The sequence below is a fragment of the Euwallacea fornicatus genome, chromosome 22, assembly GCF_040115645.1.
Source record: "Euwallacea fornicatus isolate EFF26 chromosome 22, ASM4011564v1, whole genome shotgun sequence".
Lineage (NCBI taxonomy): Eukaryota > Metazoa > Arthropoda > Insecta > Coleoptera > Curculionidae > Euwallacea > Euwallacea fornicatus.
In genome coordinates, this window is record NC_089562.1 from 3,114,402 (window position 1) to 3,141,877 (window position 27,476).

The 27,476-nt window shown below is 38.8% G+C and overlaps 1 protein-coding gene across 7 annotated transcripts in view; it reads left to right on the forward strand.

Annotated features, from left to right (window-relative positions):
• Window positions 1–27,476, forward strand: part of trc (Serine/threonine-protein kinase tricornered) — a 47,412-nt gene that overhangs the window by 14,168 nt on the left and 5,768 nt on the right. For 4 of the 7 annotated variants that reach the window (XM_066295071.1, XM_066295067.1, XM_066295066.1 and 1 more), the window contains 3 exons: window positions 26,032–26,167; window positions 26,283–26,399; window positions 26,455–26,670. In XM_066295071.1, coding sequence (XP_066151168.1) covers window positions 26,043–26,167; window positions 26,283–26,399; window positions 26,455–26,670 — 458 coding nt within the window. In that variant the 5' untranslated portion in view covers window positions 26,032–26,042. Of the gene's footprint in view, window positions 1–2,760; window positions 2,948–20,120; window positions 20,493–22,877; window positions 22,915–26,031; window positions 26,168–26,282; window positions 26,400–26,454; window positions 26,671–27,476 lie in introns of those variants that run through there. The other 3 variants (XM_066295069.1, XM_066295068.1, XM_066295070.1) reach the window with 3 other exon arrangements.

A 27,476-nucleotide genomic window follows, 5' to 3' on the forward strand; every position in this document is an offset into this window, starting at 1 on the left:
ACGTTACCATATTTTACTTTGCAAATTATGGGAAAGCTCTATTACGGTCTATTTAGATGGAATTTTTTCCCATTAATTTTGACTGAACTATTACTTATCTCCAGTTTACAAAAAGGCCGTATTTTGTATGCGGGATGGCTGTGGGTCATTGAAAGCAAAACAGCAGCAGGAGCATCTGGCACTTTCCCAAAACATTTCTCCGCTGTTGCGGGTTTTATTGGCGCAGCCTGATTATTTTAAGGCCCGCAGGAGGATGATGGCGACACCGGCAACCTTGCCGCCGTATTGTTTGGGCAGTTGCCGATGATGCGGAAGTTCTTTCATCTCTGTCTCCAGTTTTTTTTTTTTTTTTTTGGGTCACGATAACAACACCTAAATAGAGTCGACGCATTTAACGATGGCTGAAGTCCTAAGTTTGAATACGTTCTGACGCGTTCGAGTCAAGCGTGACGTAATGCGATGGTTGCGCAAGTTTGTCAGCATTGACGAAATTTTAATTGGTAGAAAACTTAGAAATTGAATTAAGTCAAAGTGTGTACAGGGTTCTCCACATTAAAGTGCCCACTTTAAAGGGTAAATGGAAAGTTTATAATCAAAGAAATTTTTTTTATTGGACTAATATTTAGCCAGTTCTGTGGGAGCTTTTAGTAGTAATTCGCATGACGATTCAGTTTTTAAAAATCGCGTCTCCTGAGTGCCCCTCATCAGCGTCGGTGCAAAAGTTTGCATTATCCGGCGAAACGAATCTTCAACTTGATCTTGGTCCACGAAAGGAAAATTCGTCAACTTCGTTAAGATTTAAATTAACTATAAAAAATGATTAGTTGTGTAGCGATGGTTTTAAAAAAATTTTATCCCTACTTCTTCGCCAGTGACGTGTAAATTTTCGGAAACTGTTTGCCAAAAAATTCTACAGTTCAAAAAGCATTTGGTGTGGCGAGCAACGATTCTGGAGCTAAAGCAGGGGATTCGAAACGAAACTGCGAGAGTAGATGGAGATTTACTGTTTTATTTTAAAAATAACCCGTGTGGACCTAAACAATCTTGAAGTAATCTGTATCGACCTGAAAAGAAACGTTCGAGAACTTGGCTTTAAGAGTTACATCTGGACCACAAATCGTGCCATAGCTTCTATCTGCACAACAGGCATTCCTCTACCTACAGGACGATTGTCCTCTCCACTGATATTCGTTTAAATGAACGCGTGTTTGTTTCTTAATTCAACAGTATCTGTGACGTTAGGGCTGTAACTGAATATCAGCCAAACCCTATACAATTTGATCATGAATCATATCTGCTATTAGTGCAAGATCATTGTTTGGAAATTGATACATTAGACGATCAGCTCTAGTCTAGTATTTTGCAATAACTCTTTGTGAGATATTTCGTATATGCCGTTAGTTCGAGCATTATTCACGCGTTTCCACACACCTGTTATACATGTCGATGCGAAACCAACCATTTATTATGATGCGAATAACCATTTGTATTGTGTGCATTATTGCTCCAATCTGGAATGGATTGCTTTATGCAAGGTAATGTATGTTCTAAATGGATCTCGACTTGACTCGGTTCGGCTTCGCCATTTTCTGAACTTTAACGCGATAAGTCAAAAACCACAAATTTTAAGGAAGTTTTACCAAACGATGATAAGTGTTTAAAAAAAAAAAATCAATCTCCAATATTTTTTTTTTTACGATAAGACGATTTATTTGCGTAGTGATAATGGTCCCATTAAAAGTATTTATTAGTCGATAAACAGGATTCTGTTGATATTTTCACGAATTGCGCAATTACGGGGTGGTGTACCTATTTATGTACGTCGAGATACTGATAAGCCGAAAAAGTAAACTGTGGGTTAAGATTTGCACCTGTGCGAAAAATTAATCGGGGCCCTTTCGAAAATTCGCTCGTCACGAAATCGATTCTCGATTTCACTCATTCATTAATAACAATGAGTTAGAAAATTTAGCTGGTGTGGAACCGGATTTATTATTACTTCAGCAATGGATTTCGTCGGCACTAAGTAAAGTTAATAATTTATTACCGCGATGGACACGAGACACAAATGAGCAGTTCACCATCTGTGAAGCACTCAAACACCTGGGCCAGATTATTTTTATTGACACAAATAATCTGTTGTCTATATTGCGATATATCGAGCAGGAGCAGTCGTCGATGCAATACGGCCATATGCGGTTATCGAAACTTAGAAATTGATAGTTGCAATATATCTAAATACTCGATAATCAATGTAATGTTGTTGATGTAATCAAGAACATGAAAATCTGAACTAACCCAGATTAATGCCGTGATGCTGTTACTATTTATCTGCTGATGTTGGAGATGTATTGCCCGTACATCTCATCTAAGAGAGTATAGAATTTTACATTTAAAGTTATTCCTGCCGGTCTGGTATTCACATCGGCACAGAAAACGAATGGTTACGTCACTTAGAATTTATGGATCCCCTTATCGCTATCTAATTTATTAGTCGATTTTTGCACGTGAAGTGCTCAAATTTTGTCAGGTGACACAATAGGTCAGAACTGCTACGATGTCTGTTGTAGTACCTACCGATGGTGTGAATATTAATGTACTAATATATAAAAATTCCGTATTACGCGCCGGGTCGTCGCGTCTACCCACTGATATTAACCCACCTTAATTGGTTGCAGATATTAGGTTAGTTGGTGCAAATTAGTACCGTGTGCGCGTTATTTTTGTACTCTAGATTTAGTGATCGACGGGTTCGATATGACGAGTGTCATGAAACGGTTCCCGCGCTATTCCGTGATCTCACTGTAGGACTTCTACGCTACTAGTGTGTAAAACTACCATTTCCGATCAACACTGTGTTCTCGTGATTATGTAATTCGATTGCAGGACGCAATGTGGTATCCTTGCAAGGTTTTTCTGCAGAACGTTTCCAACAAAGATGCGTCAGGTATTAGCCTAGGTTTTGCCTGTAGAAGCTCGCCGAGCATTGTAATTCAGCAATAATACAATGACAATTAAGATATTGAAGTTAATTATATAAATATGGCGGAGGGGTTCGTCCTTGTCGCAATAAAGCTGATGTGGACAAAGAGAGTTTACTTCACCACCGTTGGTATTGTGACATAATTGAGTAGTTATTGTTTATAAAATTGAAAGCTCGAAAATGAGTGGATACGCACTTGTGTCGATTTTTAAAAGCGAAGTATTGGGCAGTAAAGGACAACGGTGTTCTTATTAATCATAGGACACACGTTACTCAACATGTAAAATTGTGTCATTGACACGTTAAATAGCCTGAAATTTACATCTGCACTCTAATAGAGAGTCCATGCAATTTTGACCAACGATGTCAAGTACGAAATCGTAGTTCGTGGGTTTAATCAGAACAACAATCACTCCCATCACACCGTCCCGGTTGACGCCATTCACTTTCGTTAAGTCTATGCCTTTTTCGATGAGAGGGAAGGAACGGTCTCTTTTATACAGGGTGAGTCGGGAGGATCGTGCCAAACTTCAGGAGCGTGTCGTACATGAAAAATAAATGTAAAAATACTCAAATGTCGTTATCCGATTTTCGTTTGTTTACAAGTTATAGCGTAAATAAAATTAAAACATAAAGGTTAAGCAACATTTAGACGAAACGTTACCTGGACGTTGGACTGGTCGCGGTGGCCCTGTTAGTTGGCCTCCAAGGTCTCCAGACCCGACACCACTAGACTATTGTTTGTGGGGTTGGTTTAAAACTGAAGTGTACAGAGCAAAAGTGGACACTAAAGATGCACTAATTCAACGCATTAGAAATGCTGCAGCTTCTATTAAAGAAAGACATGAAACAATCAGGAGCGCAACGAATGGTCTTCATAGACGAAGCCGAAAATGTTCAGAAGTTAATGGCGATATTTTTGAACATTTACTATGATATCCGAACGTTAATTTATGGAATTTCTTATGGAATTTATAAATTTTTTTAACTTTACGTTTTAATTTTATTTACGCTGTAACTTGTAAACAAACGAAAATCGGATAACAACATTTGAGTTTTTTTACATTTATTTTTCATATACGACGCGCTCCTGAAGTTTGGCACGGTCCCCCCGACTCACCCCGTACACAAAGCCAGATCCCGCTATTTTGTTGAATTCGCAGGTATTTATATGCTTAATCGGCTCATCCCCAACGCTAAGTAACCCCTTGTCAGGCACTAATTTATTTATCAGTCGTTTCACAATGAAACAACTTATTTACCTGTGTTTCGACGTATCGTCGAGGAAAGGAGGAAGTTCATGGGCTTTAATACGTTTCGATATGATCTCCGGCTATATCTCCGTATTTAACAAGTTTCGTTTATCTACACAGCAAACTGAAACGTCTAGCTGCGGGTCACAGGCACAAGTATTCCAGACAAAAAGTGCCATTTTCCGCTAATCAGTGTAAATTTATTTAAATTGAATGAGCCGATTTTTAAAATACAATCACGTTTCTATGCAAATTCCTAATTGTGGAACGCTGAACCTTATTAATTATGGGTAAGTAATTTAAACTATAATAAATGCGAAAAAGTTTTGATTATTTGATTAAAAATTATCTCGAAAAGAGTCCATTTACAACTATCGGGTTTTTCCGCGAGCCGATATCACTATTACCTGTAGTCTACCTATAACGTGAAACTGGGACAATGGGAAATGAAGTGGAAACTTTTAATTATGGTTTTTAATTAGCAGGCGAAGGGAAATTAGGGCATTAACCTAAAATTAGTTCGGTAATATAAATTTACTTTTAAAACGTAACCAATATCGTCTTAATTAGCTGTAGTGCTTCATGCGCGATTTATGTCGTTTTGGCAAGTTAGTGAATCTCGAAGATGTACGTTTGAAAGCCTCAGGAGGACGCTTGCCATTTAAATAATTCCGGTCAAAGAGTCGAAACTAGCTAACCAATCGGGACGGCCAACATGTATCATTAGTCATTAGGTGTATGTGCCAAAATCCTATTTGAATGTCACGGATTGTAAAGGAATGATTCACTGACATTAAATTCGCCTTATACCGTTTATTTATTCGTCCCACGGCGCGTGTCATTTTTATGTGCTTTGGTTTACTTTCCCATCCCGAATGCTTCCTTTGCTTGCGGCCGCACGTCTTCGCCATACCAACGATGGCATCATTGTTTCGTAGTAGGAGTTTTTATCCTAGGGATCTTTTTCTGAGCATTCTATTTTATTACTCCTCGATATCAGAAAGGGCTACCCCCTCTTAATATTATTGCTCAGCGTAAACAAAAAAAAAAACTAATCGAAGAAAGACATTGGCACTTTAAAAATGGTTTTCTGTTTGCACGTCGAAGGCACTGTTATACAGGGTGTTTCCTAACTACGTGTAAAAAATTTAAAGGCGTAATCCTCGACTGATTTTGAGTCAAAAATGTCTGACAAACATGTGTCCGCAAATGCCTTGTTTCCAAGATACAGGGTGTTGACTGAAAGACGTTGAAAGAGGTTTTTAAAGGTTTGGTGGTTGGGAGCTTGGTGGTTTGGAAACCTTTCCATGGAAATGCGCCTCGCTGCCAAACACTCGCCATCAGCAAGGCCGTAAACAAAAACCATATTGGCCATTTCTTGATTAGTGTAATTGGGCATTTGAAAAATTTTCAAAACTGAGGTATAATCTGATTTTTGGGACACAGAACTAAATTCTTTCACTTTAAAGAGTAAAACACCAAAATAACACTGACTCTCTTGTCTATAGTAGTGAAAGTAGCAAAAAAAACTAACAATAAACAAGTTGGTAAATACCACCGAACCTTTAGAAACCTTTAAAACCTTTTTCCACGTCTTTCAGTCAACACCCTGTATCTTGGAAATAAGGCATTTGCGGACACATGTTTGTCAGACATTTTTGACTCAAAATCAGTCGAGGATTACGCCTTTAAATTTTTTACACGTAGTTAGGAAACACCCTGTATAAACTGGTAGACGTACGAGCTTTAACGTCCTGTTCCTTTTTGTAGTTGAAAAGTTGGGAAAATAACATTTTTAGCATTTAGAACCCGACGAATTTTACCTAAAGATCTTTATTATTTTTAATCCGTCGAACCTCAGGAGACTCGTTAAGGTTCGGATTCACTTCGATAGGGACCAATAAATTTCAAATTTCGTGGCGCTCCGGGGCCGAGGAGTCTTGAAAAAATTTCGTAATTTTCTCGGTTCTTCAAATAAGCCGAAAGCTTTGGCATTTCCTGATACCTCTGAGAAATGGCGAATAAATTCTCTCATTACAGTTGGTCTTGCGAGTCTAGGATATTTGCTCTTTGAAGTTCAAAAAAATCCTGGAAACGCCCAAAATTTTCAAGTATCGTCTTTCACCACCGATTTGAGACCAAGTACCGCACCGACATGTAATATTATCACTTGTACGTTAACGGCAAGGTCCAGGAATAAATAGAAGTTCACCTCGTTGATGCAGGTGATCCGTGAGGTAATTTGCCGATCTGCTTTTGTTCGGGGGAATCTCTGTTGGAGTCACGTGATACGTGATTTTTGCAACGCGACACGTGGCCGGACCGTTATTTTAGTGCTTTTCCTCAATACTTATATGGATTAAAGGTTTTAGTGGCTTTATTTTTGGCCCATTAATCATCGATTATTCTGGAAGCGTTGCTAGCGGTAGTTCCTAAAATTGTAGAAGCAATAGAAATTGTTTAGCCAATAATACTCAACAGTAAAAGTTTGTGTTGCCAACTTTTCGCGAAAAAAGAATTAAGGTAATTCATTTCTTTTCCTCGTCGATTTCGTCGATCCCAGGCATTATTCGAACTAAACGAAGGGTGGCCGCCCTGCTCACTTGGCGGGCACAAAAATCAATATTAATAAAATTTTAGTGCGTTACAACTAAATAACGCGTCCTTATTGTTGTTTTCAAGCAAATTGTAAAATACTTGACATTTGGGCGAGATCTGAATGCAGAAGTGCGACCTGAATGATCGAGCGACTCGTTACGAAAGCCTCAATAATTACCATCTACTTAGCGCTTAACAACTAATTAAAAAACCAGTAGTAAATTGTTTTTCGCCTTGAAATAACTCCTACGATGCGAACAATCGGTATTGAAAGATTCAATAACACCGATCTCTTAATTGCCCATTGCAGATACGACATACGCTTTGTTAATTTAATTAACATACGACACTTATGGAAAACCTGTAAATTGAGCCCAGGTATGATCGACGTGTTTGGTAGAGGTTGACTGTGAGGCTGCACGAGAATCAAGCGAATGCTGAAGGTTTTTCAGACGATTTTAACGCACGGAATGTGTTAAGTCGTCAAGTGGAGAATATCGAGGGTAGATTAATTAATTTGTTCGTACAGGAATTGTCAACATCTAAACATATTATGCAACCACGATTTTTTTTCCAAGGAGTGGTCACCAGGTCACCTTGGATATGCAAACTGTACCATCTGAGATTTTCTTATTAGCTCCACTCTTATGCAGTTTAATTATACATAAAAATGCTTATTTTGTCACGTCGATTAAACTTTTCGCGAAACTGCAAATTCCCAGTGAGTTCAGCATTCACCAATGTAATAAACATGGTCCCCACGAAATAAATTAAATTTTAATTAACGATTTCACTTTTCCTCATCAAACTATTGGTATTCTAATAAATTGCAGAAATTGGACTCAGATTGTGTAATTACCTGCGTCGATGATGAGAAATCGATTGCTCAATCGTTTTCGAAGAGGAAATTGAAACTGGTCTGCCTCTAACAAGTTTCGTTTTCCCATTTCATGTAAACGTAATAGATAAGGTGTTAAGTTTAGACGTCAGAAGTCAATTGAAATTTCGACTCTTATAGCGTTTACGCAGAAGTAGACACAAAGTAGTAAAATTACGAGATTGGAATGGAAAAAATGGAAAGTCATCACCTGGGTTATATATGGGCATAAATACTACATTAAAGGTAAATCACGAAACGTTTATAGAATCAAAATATTAAAAGAAAGTTATGAATTAACACAGAAAAAAATTGATTAAAAATCAATTGTTAGTTCTGAAGCGGTCAATATAAACGGCTAATCGTTGTCCGGTCTCAAGATTAATATATCAGCTCGTGCAATAAAACCGCAGATAACCTAAAAAAGCTATCGATAAAGCATTCCTCCACAGAGTAGTACGATCCATTCGACAAAGAAACCTTCGGTATCCTATTAAAACACTCGCTTTATTTTCTTCAAAAATGCCATTATGTGTTACTGCTGGTAGCAGGAAGGCATGGAAACGACTATGGAAAAGATAATAAGCGGCGGAGAACTTGTTCCCTGGAACCGGCCCTGTGTCAGTCGTGAACTCTTCAATTGGAAACAAATCCGACCGACTTTTCTTGCGCACTTTAAGACGAGCAATTGGAGTTGATTTTGAATTCAATACTGAAATGGAAGTTGGTTAATTCAAAATTGCATGTAATTCCTCCAGCTTCGGCGATGTACCTACTGAAGTTTCAAAGTTAAAGATAAACAACCCTCAAGTTGCAGACGATACGTATGCGGGGCAACGACTTTATAGTCTTGCCCCAGACGTTACGTAAATGCTAAAAATTCTTTATAGAAGCAAAAAAAAATTTAGCGTCCTGCAACAAGTACATTCACCAACGAAGCTACTTTAGGATGCGCAATTAGTTGATACGAAATACGACATTTTCATGAACAACCGATATGGGAGATTCGGAACGACGTTACGACCGAACGAAGAGGGGGCTCATGAAGGGGGGTTAGAAGTGTGGTCACAATATACATTTACTTGTCCCTTTTTTGGCGGCGAAAAAAGCTGTTATTGCACTCCATAATCGGATTCATTAACAATTAGAAATGACCAAGGAAATAAATTATTATTGCAATTATTTCCCTTAAAGTCAGTATGACGTAAATGGACAAGGTTTTCCTTTTGCGAGCAAAAGGCAATAGATAACAGAAATTCAACGTATGCAAATGATAGAAAGAATACTTGAAAACTGATGTCGTTTATTCTTTAAATTCTTCAGGTCCTCCCAACGAAAGTAATAATCAACTACAACTTTTCCAAGAGGAAAACTAGTTTCAAAGTAATTTAGTCATAAAAACTTCGTGCAATTTAACGAAACGTGACCCTTCCCTGTTAGTTATGCCTTTTTCCCTTTTATGAGGTTAGAGAACTCTGCCAGACGTCACAATGTGGCGAATTTTGATATCGAAAGGACATGAGCCCGTTCCGACGTCCTTTAAAAGGACGACGGCGCGGATGTCACGTACCTCCACTGCATCTAATAAATATAACGGAAGCGAATCAAAGAGGAACGGGAGATTGGAGAAACACTTCTGCATACGAATCTCGCAATCATATGTTGGAGGATTCCACGAGGAACAGAATTTTTTAAGTATTTTTCTCATTATAAAATCTGGAGGGAAAACGTCGTTCAGAACGATCATCGTTCGGTCAGTTCAGAGATGGCGCTGCCGTAAAAACCTTCATTAGCGAGGTTGCCCGTAGAGGGAGGCGCTCATGTTACAGTGCGACTAAAATTCATCAAATTCACCCACTTGTTATGAATGGTGTTAAATATTCATTATGCATCTATTCATAGGCATCGCATTGAGAAGAAACCGAAGATTCCAAAATCATGTTGCTAAGTTTTTTTAGACAGCTGCGTAATTTAACGGACTACACGCTCCATCACCGATCTGACTCATTGACATTGGTAACGATCGAGTTAAACGGTTGTCAGTCACATATCTCTCGTTTCCCCTCCGAAAGTCCAAACCATTTTAAGGGACGAGTTTCAGTAACCGGAACGTTCTGATTTTTTGAATCGGTACGTTCCGGTTTTTGATTAAACAAAAGCTCAAACAATGATGGGTTTACCTTGCTCCTTCCCAAATCCGCGAATTGTGGAATGCGGAATGGAAACTCACAGGTTGTAGATAGGTCGTAGACCAAACAATGCGGCATCGTTACGGTCGTACGGTTGAAGTAACGAGCCCCGTGACGTCACTGTTACTAAATTTATTACGGAAACTTGTTGAGGCGCAAAACGAGCTCGGTCACATTGGTGAATCACTAACCTGAGGTCAACACCTGGGTTGCTGTTTACAATGTGTGCAAAAATAAGGAATCTGGTGTTAAATAAATTTGGCAAATATTAATATATTGCGCATGATTTAAATTTAGCAAATAATCAGACGTTTCGAAAAGTGAGATAGACGCTTGGGACCTTTGTAAATTGTGTAGAAAGGAGTTTGGTAAAGAGGCCATGTAAAAAAAACCGAAATGTTAGAAATACAAGGAACAACGGGAAACGTATGAACGAATAGAAATGTGGTTGAAAATTATATGTTGCTGATGAAATAACACAATTGTGACAGTGAGGTCATAAAGATCGGTACATATTCAATGAAATCCATGATCATAATTGTGGTACCCGTGTAATCACACGCACACGGCAAACTTAATTTTTGAACGCGCAGAGTCCGACAAACGGGCACATTCTATTAAAGTCATTATTGTCCGATTGTTTGACGTGATATAAAGTCATCTTTCTGGGTCATCATTTATCCGTTATCATTACGGCACTTGCAGCTAAAACTTACAGAAAAACGTACACTTTTTCACGCCACGTGGCCAACTGGGAAGCTCATGGACTGTTACTCTTTAAATTGCCCTGGCCAAAATCGGAACTTGAAATTACACTGTTCGAACTTATTAATTCGTTTATCATTACGGTAGCTTTCAAAGCTGAAATCCTATGTTTAATGGATCATCATCATCTTCGTTAGCGTACTTAAGTCGATAAAATTTCATAAGCGGAAAATTCCTCGAGCTATCTTTTAAGTAAGTCTATTGTTTTGGAATGGTGCCACCTTAAAAATAAACGAAAACCATCGATCAAATTGTGAAATTACACACGCACATTGTAAAGAGGCTAAATTGATATTCGAGTACAATACCTTTAAGAAGTAACTTTATTCCTCGGGGGAGAGAAGAATCCTCTCATGGAAATCATTGCATAATGAATCGCGTAAATATCTATCGAATTATTACGTACAGTTGGTATGTGCCATATGAATTTTATTTTCGAAAATCATGTGCCGGACATAAATTGGGTCTCCGATAGAAATAGATCGGTTATTAATAGTCATCGACTAATGCAACGTATCAGACTGAGGCAATGCATTTTTATTACCGCCTTACTGCAGGCGTTTTGAAAAATACAAAATTGAATAAATCGATTAATTAAATTCAGTAGAGACCTTTACGGATGACACGCGTAAAGTAACTGGACGTTTTTTACCGGAGGAACGAAGAGTGGTCAAACTTTTGGGCATTTAGAATTGCCCCCTGTACGTACGTTTCATACGTTACTTTTTTTTGTAAAAAGCAATTCGCGAGGAACTGCTGACCATCGATGGGCTAATAAAGGTGTCTGCTGCATCACATAAATTGCATAAACGATGAGTTTTTTGAAAGACTTGAATGTGATGATTTTGCAATTAACATAACAACTAATTATAACAGAAACGAAAACAACTTTTCTGACGAGTATGGGAAAGATTTGTCCAACTACGAATTCTAGATCTATGTGCTGTAACGAGGCCATGAACCTGTTTCCTTTAAATCATTATTTTATATTCACAACATGATTTACGCATCAGTTCAGTGCCCAGCTCTTAATTAACATGTTACGAGTTTTAATTATAATTCGAATTAACCAAATTCGGCCTAAATCTGCCGTTTGAAGCTCGTTACCCGAGAATCCATTAGTGTGAATTCGCATTTAGAGAAAATATTCTTTTCTTCCATTTCTGCCCGTGGACGTGCCATGCGTGTGAAAAGACAAATATTTAAAAAACGCTAAACTTTGTGCAAAACGAAAAACAATAACAACGCTACAAAAACGTCGACGTTGAGAGACGGGGGAATGAAGGTAAATCCTCTCGTGAAGATATATATTTTAGGAAAGTATAACGCAACATGTTTCTGGACGTATCTACGGGATTCTGAATGGAAAACTGCGAAGTGTTGACATCAGTTCAACGTGATCGGAAAGAACTCCCAGTCAACTCCAAATTGCTCTTTAATCCTGTTGATTGCAATTTGATAGAGGAGGATGAGGATTGCATAAATTATTTTATTTACTATCGCAAACGTCGTGATTCGTATTCAAGGGCTTAAAATAGTTCATAAGTGTCGAATATCGGTTAAGAAATAAGCTGTGAAGAAGCTATTCAGACGCTGCATTGCGGTGGTAGGCGCACATGGTGTCGGAAAATGGAATTGCTAATGGAGTTCGAAGGTAACGGGGAAAGGTCTTGAGATCGCCATTATGAAGGTTCCAGTATTATTATTATTATTTATTTTCCATGGGTGTATCAGTTAATGCACGAAGGCTTGGTCGCACGGAAACTACAGGTCTGATGCATCAATCGTCTTCAACGACCAAATATTCTACTTCGAGAACCATAATTCCCTTGAAAACTGCTTATCACAGTGCGGTATTATTAAAGTCCTCGACTTATAGTCGCTTTCCATTGATTTATTTTAAAAGGATTTCCGCTTCTGCCGGAAACTCTGGATCCAATTTGTCAACTGAGTTTAATGTCATTTTTAATCCTATTTATTTGGTCGAGTTTAATAACACAGTTATTAGAAATGCGTTGATTGACTTCCAAAGTCCGCTTCAGTCCGATCAGTTAAGAGCAATTCCTCCTAAGTCTTTTTAATCAATTTTTAATTTAATTATTATTTAAAAAATTTAATGCCCATAGATGTTTCGTCCATATTTTGAATAATTTTGATCGGCCCCTTGCTACGTTGACACACCGGGATTCTTTGAGGCTTACACTTATCGGCTTACAGTTGTGTGTGATTTTCGTTCAATTTCAGAACGAGGAAGTCGGACCTCACATTGGAGTTAAACGCTCACGGCCTTGCACAATATTTCACAAAATAATAATAAAGGTGAGGACTGAAAAGGTTAAAGGTGCTAAAACAGCGGAAACTCAAAGGCGAGTCAGTCGATTAATATTGTTTGCATGCGTCGCACTATGCATCCATTTATAGTTCGAAAGTCGATTCCGACGTCGTTGGCAATGAATTCGTCATAGTTCTAATCAATTTTCTACCAAGTTCTTTTCATCACGTATCCGTTTACCGAATCTTCAGACGTTCACTTTCGTTTAAACGCAACTTCAATCATTTTATAATCATGAGAAATGTTATATCATGTTAATACACATTGGTGTGGAGAAACAGAAAAAGTAGTAGTTTCCCATTGAATATAACTTTCACCTATTACCTTATAGTAGCGCATTATAATGGCGAATGAAAGTTCCAATTTCAATCAGTAAGGAAAACTGAATTGTCATGTCGACAGGAAAAAAATGGTTCATTGTGTGGACAGGCAAACAACATTCATTGTTGGAATATCGTCCTCATTAATATGTCTTTTATGTCCAAATTTCCATGTTAAATTGTCTTCTGGACATTGGAACAAGATTTAATTGGTGTGGCATGAGCGTGTCAGGCTTGCAGTCATAATAACAGTTTTTTGGATGGTAACACACATTTGCATTTTTTATGCTTGTCACCTACACTATACACGAGTCCCTAGTCTAGGCGCGTCACATTTACATAAATAAAATGCTTGTTTTGTCTTTACATTCAACACCAGCCAGTTAATCACGATGTCCGCATTTGCTCATTTCATGACGTATTATTAAAATATGAATTGCGCAGAATTCGGTTATAACAGTTCTTTGGGCAATTATACGGAATTCAAGCGAATTACCCGCACGGCTTGAAGAAGTTCCGCACAAGAAATCTGAATTAAAGTACACACAATTTATAACGGTACTCTGGTTGGAATTGTCGCCGGCATCTCCCTTCGTCGATGATTAACCACCTCCGGAGACTTAGGCCGTTTGTCTCGGTAATGAAGGTCTGAAATCGTAAATATCGCATTATTCCATAACCGTCGAAGTCAGATACGATGGTTTTCAAACCGTTTTCAAAAGCGTCCACGACATGTGTTTGAACCCCAAGAGGCGCAAAATAGATGCAACATGTCAACTTTCATTTGTGTATTTATTATTTAATAATGACGTTGCAATTCAAATTTGTGGATCGGTCGGCGCAGTTATCCAGAAGAAACGTTGTTAATTATTATCATTAACCTCGACGTCATCATCAACTACAGTCGTTATGTTCTGTTAAGTCATCGGAAAAGGCGTTCCTTGACATTAAAGGAAATTGAGCACGACTAAAAACCTTCGTTACGAGTGGAAAACAGGTTGGATCAATCAGAATAATACGGGCAGGACATTATTCAGCCTTAGGGAATAAATTTTGCTTAATTCTCTAGGGGTACGATTTTTTAAATTTATTTATTTATTTATTTATTTATACGCCCCTTTATGGCGAATTAAAAGAAAGTTTAGCGTGCCCGTTCGTACTGAGGTAGGAAACTCCCCCTTGTCGTTATAAATAAAACATCTTATTAAATGCGTCATGCTATGATTGACACTGCCGAAAACGAATTGCTGTTTTCTTCGGATAAAGTCGAGCGAGACAGCAATACATTCCCAATCCAGGGTACGTTCCAAAATGTTCTTTCAAGTGTCAAGTGTAACTCGTTCGATTCTCACTCTCGCCTTTTACGTAATTATCTCGTCGCTAATGTTTTTTAATGCTGCGCCGTAACTTGTCAAAAGAGCGTAGATTGTTGCTTTTTCGTTATCTCCGCCCCCTCCACTCCACTCCGTTTTAGAAATCGATCCAATTTTCATTTGCTTATAAATGCATAGTTGTTCCTGTTTATTGACGTAAGCCGGAGTGGGATGTCGATACACTCTATCCAGCGTGCGCTCTGAAATAGTCACATGAGTGTTAAATGCAACTCAATTCGGCACTCAATCTCATAATAGGCGCAGTTACTTTATAGGCGATGTTACATAACACTGCGTTATAATTGTCACAATTTGCAGTGTAAAACGGGCAAACGAAGCGTGCTGCGTTAACCTTTTCTATGTCATGTTTATAGTGAAAGTGAAACTAGCTTGGTTTGGCCGTTTCCTAGTTAATGACCCGAGTGATTTCAGTACGTATTGTGCTAATTTAACCGATCATTGGGCGATGGAGGAATAACGAAGCCACATTTAACTCCCAGCAAAATTAAATATCTGCACCGGACTTTTAGAGTTGATTCGCGCCCGGTCTGTTGTATAGGAAAATTTCGAAGATAAAACGGTCTTATTTCGCCATAAAAATAAACGAATAAACAATTTGTGTTGCAACCCTGGATCGAATTGGTTCCATCGAACTGGGCGCGTTGATCCGTTTCAATTTTATTAGGCTTTTGGGACTTGCGAAATCGAGTAATTGTAAAAATCACCAAGCTCAACTTTTTCATCAGGAAATAAGTATCATTTCAATAATTCTCATGTAGATAAGGCAATGATTAGGTACTTGCAAATATAAACACTAATGACGTCTATTCCGCAATAATTGACTAACCTTGTTTTCTATATTGGAGCAATAGCAAATAAATTCTTTGTTTCAAGCAAGACCGCGGTAAGAGGTTCATTGGTCTACATTTCTGCAAGAATGTATGTCCTCGTCAAGTATGCTCAATTAATAGCATCGCTATGAATTAACAAAAAGAAATAATTTGTACTAAATTATGAAAGTTTTAAGCTTAATTCAGCTAATTTGAAATAACTGTGCTTGCGCGTGGAATAAGTCCCATTACACCATTTGAATGCGGACCATGAGGAAGTTCAGAGGCTGCATTACCATATAAAACAATTAAATTTACAGTATTGCGTCTAATTATTCTTTTCCAGCCGCAGAATCGTGACTCGATGACTAACAGTACCTACGCGTTTAATTTCCTGCAATTGTTTCATATTATTATTGTTAAAGCTCTACTTTCTATCGCGCAGCCAGTTTGGTTATTTTTGGTTGTGGGGTTGAACGCAAGAAAAACGTTATTTGGTTGGCGAAGAAAAAAGTCGTTCGTTTCAATGTGAAAATCTCTTCAATCTGGTATAGTCGCCTTGGAAGGTAAACGAGCATTTTTCACAAAATCGTTTTTTGGTGAGAGAGACAGAAATAGAGAAAAAGAGAGAGAAAGAGAGAGAGAGAGACAGAAATAGAGAAAAAGAGAGAGAAAGAGAGAGAGAGAGAGAGAGAGGATGTTATGTTAAGAGTCAATCCAGATTTATAATAGTCAAAAGTCAGTTATATTAATTACGCACTTAAATAACAAAATTTATTTCTGTAATTTGCCATCTTATGAATTAATTCTCAGTTTCTCAGTTTTAATTAAATGTGGCACATACAAGCGAGACTTGTTTTAAGTCGGGTTTTCGTTCGAGTCAGTGGACCTGGAACATGAAGCTGAAATTTAAGTCAGCTTGTTGCTCGTACCACACTACAACATCTTTAAATGAGTCGTGCTAATGGGAAAATTTTTCAAAAAACGATTTCATTCGAATTAACTTGCGATTTAAACGTTTTTTCGCATCGATCTCGGCTGCAAACCTGCGATTTGGCACCTCTGTCTAACTTGACCAAGTCTGAGCACCGTAACGCTCAAGCATTCTTCATTAGAAAGTTCTTGACATTTATCAATAAAAGTGTTTTGATATTAATACTTGCTTGTGCCATCTGACGTCAGGTGGACTTTTAATTAGGTAAACCAAAGAGAAATAAAGATGCGTTTTTAGTTCGTTATGATAAGTTCATTAGCTTTTATTAAATATTTCTGCTGTGTTACTTAAATACTTACCGTACACGTACCTCGTGAAAACTGTTTTTTTTTCCTGTTAATAGAGAAGCTGTCGATTCATTAATGACTGTACAAGGTGAATCTTCAGTAAGAGTTATCCTTTCAACGCGACATTGACCTCAAAAAGCCAAGCGAAATCTTTATGTAACATTTTTTCGAAATCTCAAAAACACCTGAAACGCGTGTGCACGAAAGAAGTAAAAAAAAGTACCGGGCGGTTTAAATAACCGATTATCTGACAGGTACTTAGGTCGGAATGGGTTGAAAAGATGTCCCGCGAGATCACCAGACCTACATCCGTGTGATTTTTTGCTTGTGGGGTAACACGGAAAGTTCGGTAGAACAGATAGAGCGCGTCATAGAAGTAATTCGAGGCAAAAGAGCCCTTCCAACAGCATGCACAAAGTCGTGAATAAGGCGAACGTCAATTTGTATTAATGAAACAAATGGCAACAATTTCGAACACTTGTAGCCAGTCCCGGAGTGAGTAATAATTAAAGGGCTTGGTTATTTATTAAATCTTTTATCTGCACGTATTTCGGTTGTTTTTGGGAGTTCGAAAAAAAGTGACCCGTAGGTGTTGCTTAGTTTTTTGGGGCCCGCGTCGCGTTAAAAGAAAAACTCCCACTCAAAAATTTATCCCGTCTAGTAATTTTTCATATTCAATATTTATCTTAAAAAAAAAAAACTAAGTCATATACATCACATATCCAACCTGACAAAGAAAACTGGAAAGAGTTTCCTCCGCCAAATTCTCTCTGATATTCGAAGAATGGAAACTTTTACGGACTATAAGGAACAGGCATTACAGGACCAAGTTGGTCCTGACGTTTTTACAATGGGAATAGTTTATGTTACGACGCAAGAACAATGGCGTAATAAACAAGCCAGAATATCCCCTCGGCCATATTTACGAGTTAGGCAATGACTGTTGCTCTTCAAATGGTTCAAACTTCGTATTGTGCGTGATAGAATAAAGAATGGAAAGACCAACGATCACGATTGACTGACTTTCGATCAAATTCGAATTTCCCAATAGCGGTGACATTATGTTTTTGTTATTTGCATTAGGCAAGCTGAAATGAAAAGTGCTCGGTACACCTTCGCCTGTAGCGGCATTTTGTAACAGCCTTTAGTTCATACTTTTACAGTCCAATTTGATATTGGTTACGAATCGAATCGGTTGACATTGTTCAATTTAACTTGATGAGGAGCCGTTAATGTTGCTCCAAGATGAGACGCAACGTATACAACAGATGCGAAACCTTCACCTTTACCTCCTTCAATGCGTTTTATTCCCCATAGTAACTTTATAGTCATTAATAAATCGTGGTTAATATCCTTCGATTTTCCACCATGCTTGGTAGGGCTGTGTCACTTCCAAACTTCATTCTACAGCTCGAAAAACAAGAATCTGAAATGCCGCTGGGAAAATCTGTTTAAAACTTGAGGGGAAACTGAAATCTTTTTTTTTTTTAACGCTTTGGAATTTCGGTGGGTTAGTGTTGATAAAGGTGACTTCCTTCCTACTAAGATTATGCTCAGAATTGGAAGAATCGCAAAACTATTTTTTCGAGGGAATGAATAATGAACTGGACACTGGCACTAAAACAATAGAAATTGTAGTTTATTTATTCATTTGTAATCGTTTTCCAATTTCACATGGCAACACAATAATTTATAACATAAAGTTCGTCGTTTCTTATAACTGATTGAAATCTACAGGGTGTTCGCAAAGTGTTCCCTCTCAAAGCTTCTCTCAATGTTTGAAAGGAAAGACATTTGATTTTTAATTGAAAATAGCTATACTGAGAGTTCCAATTTAAGGATGACTTCACGAATCTAGGAAACCATTAGATCTAAAAGGCGCATTAAATTGTGCCTGTCCAAGTTACGCAATTTTGTATTAAACACAGCGAAACTGAAATTTTGCAAAGTAGTTCTCGTTGTTCTGTGATATTAATCGAGCAAACTAGAATGACCTACCACATCTTATGGAAAAATCAATATGCCTGTAGGAAAAACAACGAAAACCCACTTATTCATCTCTCTCCGGCACGCAAAAAACGTCATATTTTGCCTTACTCATTTTTATAAAGAGTGAAAAGATGCAGCTAATCCGATTCAAAGAATATGTCCGCACGAAAAAAATATATTTTATCGATAGGATTGTGGTAAAAAATGTCAAATGTCAAATGTCAAAATGTCGCACGTCAATGTACTTTAATATCGTAAATGGGAAAGTGTATTTGAAAGCTTTCGGCGTAGCTACTTCCATTTGCATCTTGACAACCCTGTATATTTATTTAAAGCTACTTCATTGTTTTCTGTGGATTTTAGGAAGTTAACCCGTTTAGGAAAATGATCGTTATTTGTTGAATGAGCTGCCGATTTATCTTTTTTTAATTTCTACTATTAATTGTCTGATCACTAATCAAGCGTCTGAAAATCGCCCAGCCAGCTGACAAGGACATTACAGTGACAAATCGATAAAAATAATAAATCGTAGCCAGCAACACACGCATAATATCTATGTATGTGGCGGAGACCTTCTCATACACGCGGTGGCTCGCGAATAAATTGGCGTTGCCAGGTCTCCCGAATCGACGCATTTATTCTGTATCTAATGCAAACACGTCGAACAAAGAATTGCAACGAGAAATTTTAGTCCCGTTTAAGCGAAAATCTATGTATTTCGCAAACATTTCCGGAAAAATCTCAACCTTTAATGAATGTCTCTTAGGAAGTTAAAAAAAAATTTACGGCGCATGCATCTGCCGCGCACCACGTGCCATTTGAAAAATGACGGCCGTTTGGGTATTAATGCGCGCGCAAGCGAGGAACCTGCAGGTGCTCGATTCGTCAGGCGACAGGCCTCATTTCCACTAGTTTCATTATGTGTGTATTGCTCATGCCCATGGTCATGTTGTATGTGTTATTATAAAAGGACGGTCAGAGATTGGATCGAAATAGGCTAAGATGCTTGCGTTTTTGACAGAGCTGGCGAATTTTTAAAACTTAACAGTTTCCTAATTTCGATCTTATATATAAGTTGGGGATGGATCTAAGGGGAAAATTTCAGGCACCTATGCCAAAAACACTGTCCTCATTTGGAACTCTTTAAGATTTAAGTGTTTTTGTTATCTACATTCGTATAGACCAGTCACTAATTTTCACCAGATATTTTTTCATGAATGCGTAATTTGTTTAAACTGATCTTCTGACGGTCTGTTTTTCAAACTCATTTCTACTGATAAAACGGAGCGCAATTTGGCAACGCAGGCGCGATTCCGCGATTTCTGTTCTTGATCTGCCGCTGATGTAGTCGACCCGGTGAGACCGATACGGCCGATGCGTGTCATGCCTCGAGCTTTTCCCGGTGCCGTGACGGAGTCCTCAAAAACCGCGATATCCTGGTGGTTTCTTCTTCTTCTTAGTGAATACCGGAAGACCATTTACAGTTAACCCTCGCGACTTCAAACCAATTTCTTCGAGAACGAGCGAAGAAGCCGTGTCGCGCTAATATGTAAATTCTCCAGTGTCCAGTTGTTAAATGTGTCCTTTGAGTTCGTACTTTTTTGCGTTATGTAACAGAAATTGGGGTGCATGTTCGTGTATTGTTTCTCAGTGGCTAAAGCCGGATGCAGTAGAATAGGGTTGTCGTCGAAAGACAAAAAAGGTAATCGAACCGCTGGAATTGAGTGACCTTCGTGGATTTACTCCGGCCAACTATTTTGCAACCAGATTTGTGTTGTCAAATCGAGTACTATCTGGTCAAAGTCTAAAACCATGTACTTGCGTTACGGTGTTGGGTTTAGCAGGTTTCGTAAAAGAGCGCAACCGTATTTTCAAAATTCGGCTAAAACCCGTATCGAGGGCGTACATAGAAAAAAAAATTTAATGAACCGAATTTTCGGTTCGCACATCAAATTCATCAATTTCACATTTTTTAAGTTAAACTCCACAAGTTCCCTTTACAGTACGATTCCACTCTCTTTTTCGACCCCTCTTGGAGATCACATTCGAATCGTAATACATTGCGATATTAGCATTTAATTACATCTAAAGTTCCTGAAAGGTCTACTTTTCGGTCATATGACCCTGTAGTTGCTGCATTTCGATGGCATTGGACTTATAAGTTATTCATTCGGCTCAACGTGGATGCATTGTGCGTTGGTGAAAGTACGTTATCCTTGAAGAAGGAGTGGAGATCGATTGGCGAACGCCTTGGTCTGGTGAATTGCGACTTTGCCGCAAAAAGAATTTCCCAATTTGTGTAATCAATTTTATTATTGGACCATTTCGGAGATAACAAATTTTTTTATCAGAAATTTCGAATCTGACGGATATTCATCGGAACAGTCATCGAGATCTCGGTCGCCGACGAACAAAACATAAGGTCTTGTGGTGCACATGTGCAGTTTGGAAAACAAACACCTCAGACGCTGCCGAATTGTATGTTCTCTGCAGTAGTAAGGAGAACGTCCGATAGGTGTCGCCTTTGTATGAGTAATAATGTCCTAGTGACGATGGTAATAAAGTGTCAACTTGTATCGGATAAAATTCCGAAATTTATGCTCAATGGTTCCGAACCCACTTACCTTGATTTTCATGTTGAATACGTTTCGTTCCCCCCAGAGCAAAGGTATAAAAATGATCTTAGAAAATACTTGTACTAAGGTCTACCACGTCCCGCGTGTTCGCTGGCTTATTATAGTATTGCCGTGTATTCTTAGTGTTCCTTTGACCTTTTCGTCTTTACGCATACAATTCGAAAATACCGATGATATGCCGTGTCAATTATTCCTTCAGTCTGAGTCATTTCTTTTGGAATTCACATCGGTGATCCTCCGGGGGATTTGGCGGTAAAGAGTCACCATTGTCCAAGGAACGGGGTTTTATTTTTAGCGCGCTTTTTTTAGAAAAAAACTGGTGTCACGTAAGCGATAGGAGCCCTAATTGCCTGCCATTGTTCGTTTCCTATAAGTCTGTTAACGGAACTTTTAATCATCTACTGCGATGAAATTACACGTACTCCAGAGGCGGTATTGTTCTATATGCTTCAAATCATTCAATAACATGCAAATTGCTGGAGGAAAATATGCGAACTCATTTATTATTTATAAACTACTCTACAATAGCGGAATCGAGAGGTGAAAGTCGAGCGACCTCAAGGAAGTTGGCCGAAAATCTGGGCCAGACCGACCATCAGCTGATTCGGTGTTATTTTCCGATTTGGCCAGGGCTTTGATGGCTAAAATAGACCTCGGCAGTTACACGGGAGAAACGTTTAATGAGTCCAAAGGGACCGGATCAATTTGTTGTTGCTTTTTTTTCTTCAGAAAAATGCGTTTTAACTTTCTTAATGCCGCCCATGAGGCCCACGGGCAGGTCGTTCGAAGCTCAGGTTTAACACCTTCCTCTGCGATAGAAAAAATGTTGAATAGCGGAATCGTCGTGACCATTAAAAATAGTATTAAGCTGCGGTTGTTCAATGTTAAAGAGTGGTTTCGCTATCAAAGTTGATTTGAAAGAAAATAATAATTATTGACGTGATGTTTTATATTTCAAGGCGACCTAAAATCGCGCCAGTATAAACATTACAACAATATATACTGGTTCAAATTTTAACAACTTTCCTAGTATCGTCGGACTCCTTAATCTGGTTAATATCATAGACCTAATTCAACTAAAATTTGTAAACAACATCCGATTTGTCAACATCCACATGTCGTTACTTAGGCTATCACACATTCGTTTACTGATTTCTCCACCACAAAGAATTTTGTAATTTTAAACCAGTTGTCTCTTCGGTGGTGGTGGTATTACCTTTGTTTCAGTACTGCACCGATGATAGACCGTGCATAATGGTTCCTCCATAATGGCCTCAGTCGGTCATTTATTTATCCTACCTCGGCCACTTGGCCTTTAGGAAACTTGAGGTAGTACGAAATGTCAGCAGTGCAGTACCGTTCCGTCGAATCGGGTCGAACCTCGAATCTGTGGGTTCTTGTAATATTTGTGTGCCTGGGTAACTGACAGCCCGTGAGAACACTTGAAGGCAATTTAATTCCCGGCAATGAATCTGATGAGGATGGAAGGTACATTTTTTTTTAATTGAAAGCCATTTACGTAGTGCCGTAGAATAGAATGCCCGTACGTATATGTGTTAGCCCACGGGTTTACCTCACAATTTGTTTATGCAATTCGGTATATTACACGAGATTAACGTTCACGGGAAATTTCAGAATTCTTAAATTTTGCACTATGTCGAAGCACCTAACGCACGCTTATTTTGGGAGCGTTCGTTTTATTTTAAGATTATGGGACTTTCAGTTACGAATGCATCTTATTAACGCACGCAGTATAATCGAATCCCTTCAGCCGACGACAATAATAAGCAACGCGGTCGATTCATTATTTACCAAGACCGAGAACAGCCATTAAGGTTTAAAGGAAAACTAGTGAGTTAATATTAATTTGTGTTGCCTTGCCTACAAGGTCGTCACGAAAATCGATGAATCTAAACAGTTCAGCGCTTATATGATATTATTTACTACATTTATTAAAAACATTAAGCCACGAAAGCGTCGCGATTAGGGACGTCTTGAAAGACACAACCTAGTTTGCACAAAGGGCAGAAACCGCGGGCAAATTCAGGGGGAGGGAAATGGAAATGAAACGAGTCGCCCGACTCGATGTGTGATTCACTCATGGACGCAGCAACGTGTCTGTTTCTTAACCGAACCAGGAAATCCGTACGATCGTCAAGTTCTGCGAACGACACAACTGATCTTCGGAAAATTTCAATTGTAGTGAGTGAGGGAGTGAGGTCAAAGTTTATAAACTCGGTGAGTTTGCGAACTTTGAAGCTCGCCGAGACACCGAGTCCAACGTTTAGATTGCCGAAAAGCGAATAAGAGGATGAACAATGAAAAATCCTTGTCGGTTGATAACGTAATAAATCGCAGTCACGTCAGCTTAAATATGGACAATAAAGGACAATTTTCCAAGCAAATTGCTCCAAAACAATACAGTACAGCATTGTTTGCCCTTGATTTTTAAAGTTAATCGCGAAATTGCTGCCGTCATCGGCATGAATAGAGTTAAATGTGTTTACGGAAACATCACGAGAACCCCTTCTCTCCTGTCCGTTCAACAACGTGTCCTTATACCAATCAATTAGTATTTTTTTATCATTTCGTCCAGTTAGTCGTTTTTACTTTTTTTTTTCTTCTTTTAATTTCATCAGTCAGATTTCTTATCGGAAAAAATGGGAATTGGCGAAGCAATAAAATTAAAAATCATACAACTCTTGCATGGGTGGTCATATCGGCCATTCGGACCACTCACACACGAGATGTAGGTACGACATGAATTTACCATCGACCATTGTCATAGAACGTAAGGTAATCCACCTTTTAATGTCGCATTCAGCTGTTGGTGCGGAAAGCGAAGTGGTTCAGCTACACCGTGGCACAACCAATAGCGCACCGCGTTCGAAGTGTTCAAAAACAGTTTGGCAAGCAGGATCGACGGGCCGCCGTGAGCCCAAGGGCGAGAAATTCGCTTTTTAAGCCCTTCGGGGACCTTAGTACGAGCTTAATTTACCGGAATCGAGATAAACTGACTGGTATTTGTTTAGTAAATGCCCTTGATTTAACGCTGGACTATTAAATTTCCTCAAAATTTATTCGATTTCTCAGCTAACCTAGCGAGTCTGATTATTATTAGTTTTCATTTTATACACCGATTTAATACGATTTTGCGTTTTAATTACAGCAAAGATATTTTTGTACTCCGCGTATCCTGCAAACAAGTTTATTTGTTATCTCGCCAGCGAAATGTTTAGGATTAATTTGTGCTTAACTCGTACATAAATTTCGATATTTGTTTAAAAATCTATCGGACCTTGGCGCAGCGGTTTATTTACCCTGGGCGCAAGTGATGTCGATTATAAGCGATTACAAATGTTGGTTCCGTAGTTCAGGTCCTTCCCAGAAACACACGAATAGAAACATCGGGCCATAAGTATAAGTAAGTCCCGTCACTTGAGTAAACTTTCGCGTTTCCCTAGCAACTTTCCACGCGGAAATTTATTTGCACTATCTTCTCTCCTTTTGTCCGTGCAAACCGCTAATGCCATTCATCCATTTGGGCCATTGCGTGGACCACCATATGGGTCACTATCTAGCGGTGTCATAATGGTATACCTTTCTTGTTAAAATACACTATTTAACGGGTTTCAAATAAGTGCCCATTGTTTTATTATGTAAATAGACATATTGGAATTCTGAGCATATGATGTCTCTGCATAAACGCACATTTATTAACATTAACTTTAAAATACCTTTACGAGTTACGGTTGATGAATGCCGACTGTGAAATTTACGTCGTTCCTTACGGGCCGTTTTGAAAGCTTCAAAAAGGGTTTTCGTAAATGAGGAACGTGAGAGATTCTCGTTGAAACGGCGGCAGGACGCTTGGGGATTCATCAAGACTGCATCAACTTCAGGTTTAGTAATTTGCAGGAACAGTTGGTGTCCTGCCATAACAGGGGTCCCTAAAAAAGTGTTCTTGGGAAAGCTAACTTTTGGCACGGGGAGCCAAAGCGCTTGAGGAGAATTTTCAGAAATATGTGTAGAAACCACCAAACCGGTAGCTTATTACTATCCATAACATCTTTGTTTCCCATGGTTATTGGTTACATGCAGAAGGGTGTGGCTACTTAGTACGTAGCCCCTGGTGGGTGGACGTAACTGACATGCAGTTCTTCTCGAAATTTAGTTGCACTTAACTTTGCCATCCATCATTGTTTGTAGTGTCACCCATTTTCCTGGTTCGCTTCTGCAAACAAACCGTGACTTTTCCTCCCAGTCCTACGACAAAGACAAAACCTTTTGAAACTGTATTTTATTTATTTATTCGGCCCGAGTTTAAACTTGAAAAGGCCCACGCGTACGTTCTTGACTTTGTTGTTTGCTCTCGGCCTGTAGAAGCACTTCAAGGGTAACAGTGTGTGTGTGTGTGTGTGTACCCACATAATTTCATAATTTGTTGGAAAATCGTTGAGCGAAATGACGTAAGCTGGTGTGTGGGACGTCGGGACCTCAGCATCTTGAACTATTATTTACAAACACCCGAAATTTGTAAACATACTGCCATTTGCCAATATCATTTAACTTTCAGCGAATAAAATTGAATTAATTTTTTTCCAGGGGTCTTGGACATGACTGCGACGGAGAACGCCATCCGTTTTAGTGACCATACCCTAGATAAGGCCACCAAGGCTAAAGTCACTTTAGAAAATTATTACAGTAATCTCGTGGCGCAACACGTTGAACGGAAACAGAGGTAAGGCCAATACGTCACACGCGGGCAGAAAAATCTGGAAGCATCTAGATTAATCTAGAACGTTGCGTTACGGACCCGCGCAGGACCCAATTTGATTAAGTCGTACTCTGTGTAGGTTGGCGAAATTAGAGGAATCCCTGAAGGATGAAAGTCTCTCAGAAGAACAAAGACACGAGAAGCGGCTGCAGCACGCCCAAAAAGAAACAGAGTTCCTTAGACTGAAACGTTCCAGGTATGCTCAAAACGAATCTAGTCAAATTTGGCCACTCACCGGATGTCTCGTTTAGGCTGGGAGTGGAGGATTTCGAACCCCTCAAAGTGATAGGTCGGGGGGCCTTTGGCGAGGTCCGATTAGTACAAAAAAAGGACACGGGTCACGTGTACGCGATGAAGATCCTCCGGAAGGCCGATATGCTGGAAAAGGAGCAGGTGGCGCACGTGCGAGCCGAGAGGGATATTTTAGTCGAAGCCGATCACCAATGGGTGGTTAAAATGTATTATAGGTAAACAAAACGAAAATTATGGAATGATTCTCAATTTTTAACGGAAAAAATCTTAAATTGTTTTTTTGTTTCCGTAAAAGTCGAAGATAGTGCCGACTTTAGTGAACTTTGTAAACCCTCCGAAACGGCATAAACCACATCAGAAAGGTCGACCTTGAAAATAAACTTGGTCTTAGGTGGTGGTAAAGTCAAAAATCGACTTTGGCGCTGAGACGAGTGGCCGTTTCCTTTCGTGGATGCTGAATTATAAATTTTAGTGAGTCGATGTTAAAAAGCCATTGTTTGGCGATTTGAAGTGGCAAAATCCAACATCAGGATAGAACACTTCCTTACTCTTAGCAATAGCGCTGCCATATTCATTTTTCTACTTTCGATCTTTTAATAGCAATAATTGGCCCGGTTTGGGAAAGCTTTTAAGCTCGAATGCCTGCCGATTAAACTTTATCTAACTAAAGCTGCGATAAGGGACCTTTAGGGGGAAAGCATTACAAACAAAATTGTCTCGACTTCATAATTCTTGGAAACGTCTTTGCACAAAGAATTCCAAACACCTTGAAAGCATAACGAGTTATTTCGCTCGAAAGCGTTAATTTTACAAAGTTATTCGGTTCTAAAGACCAAAATATTATTGTTTTCCGAGGGTCAAAAAAATGGGACTGTTAATTTGTGGGTGTGTAATTGGGCATAAGAAGTGTTAGGAAATGACATCTTATATCATAAAGTACCGACCAATTAAGACAAGAGATTTGTGTAATATCTGTGTGAAATAACGGGTTTTTGGGGTTTCACTTTTGACTAATGTCTTA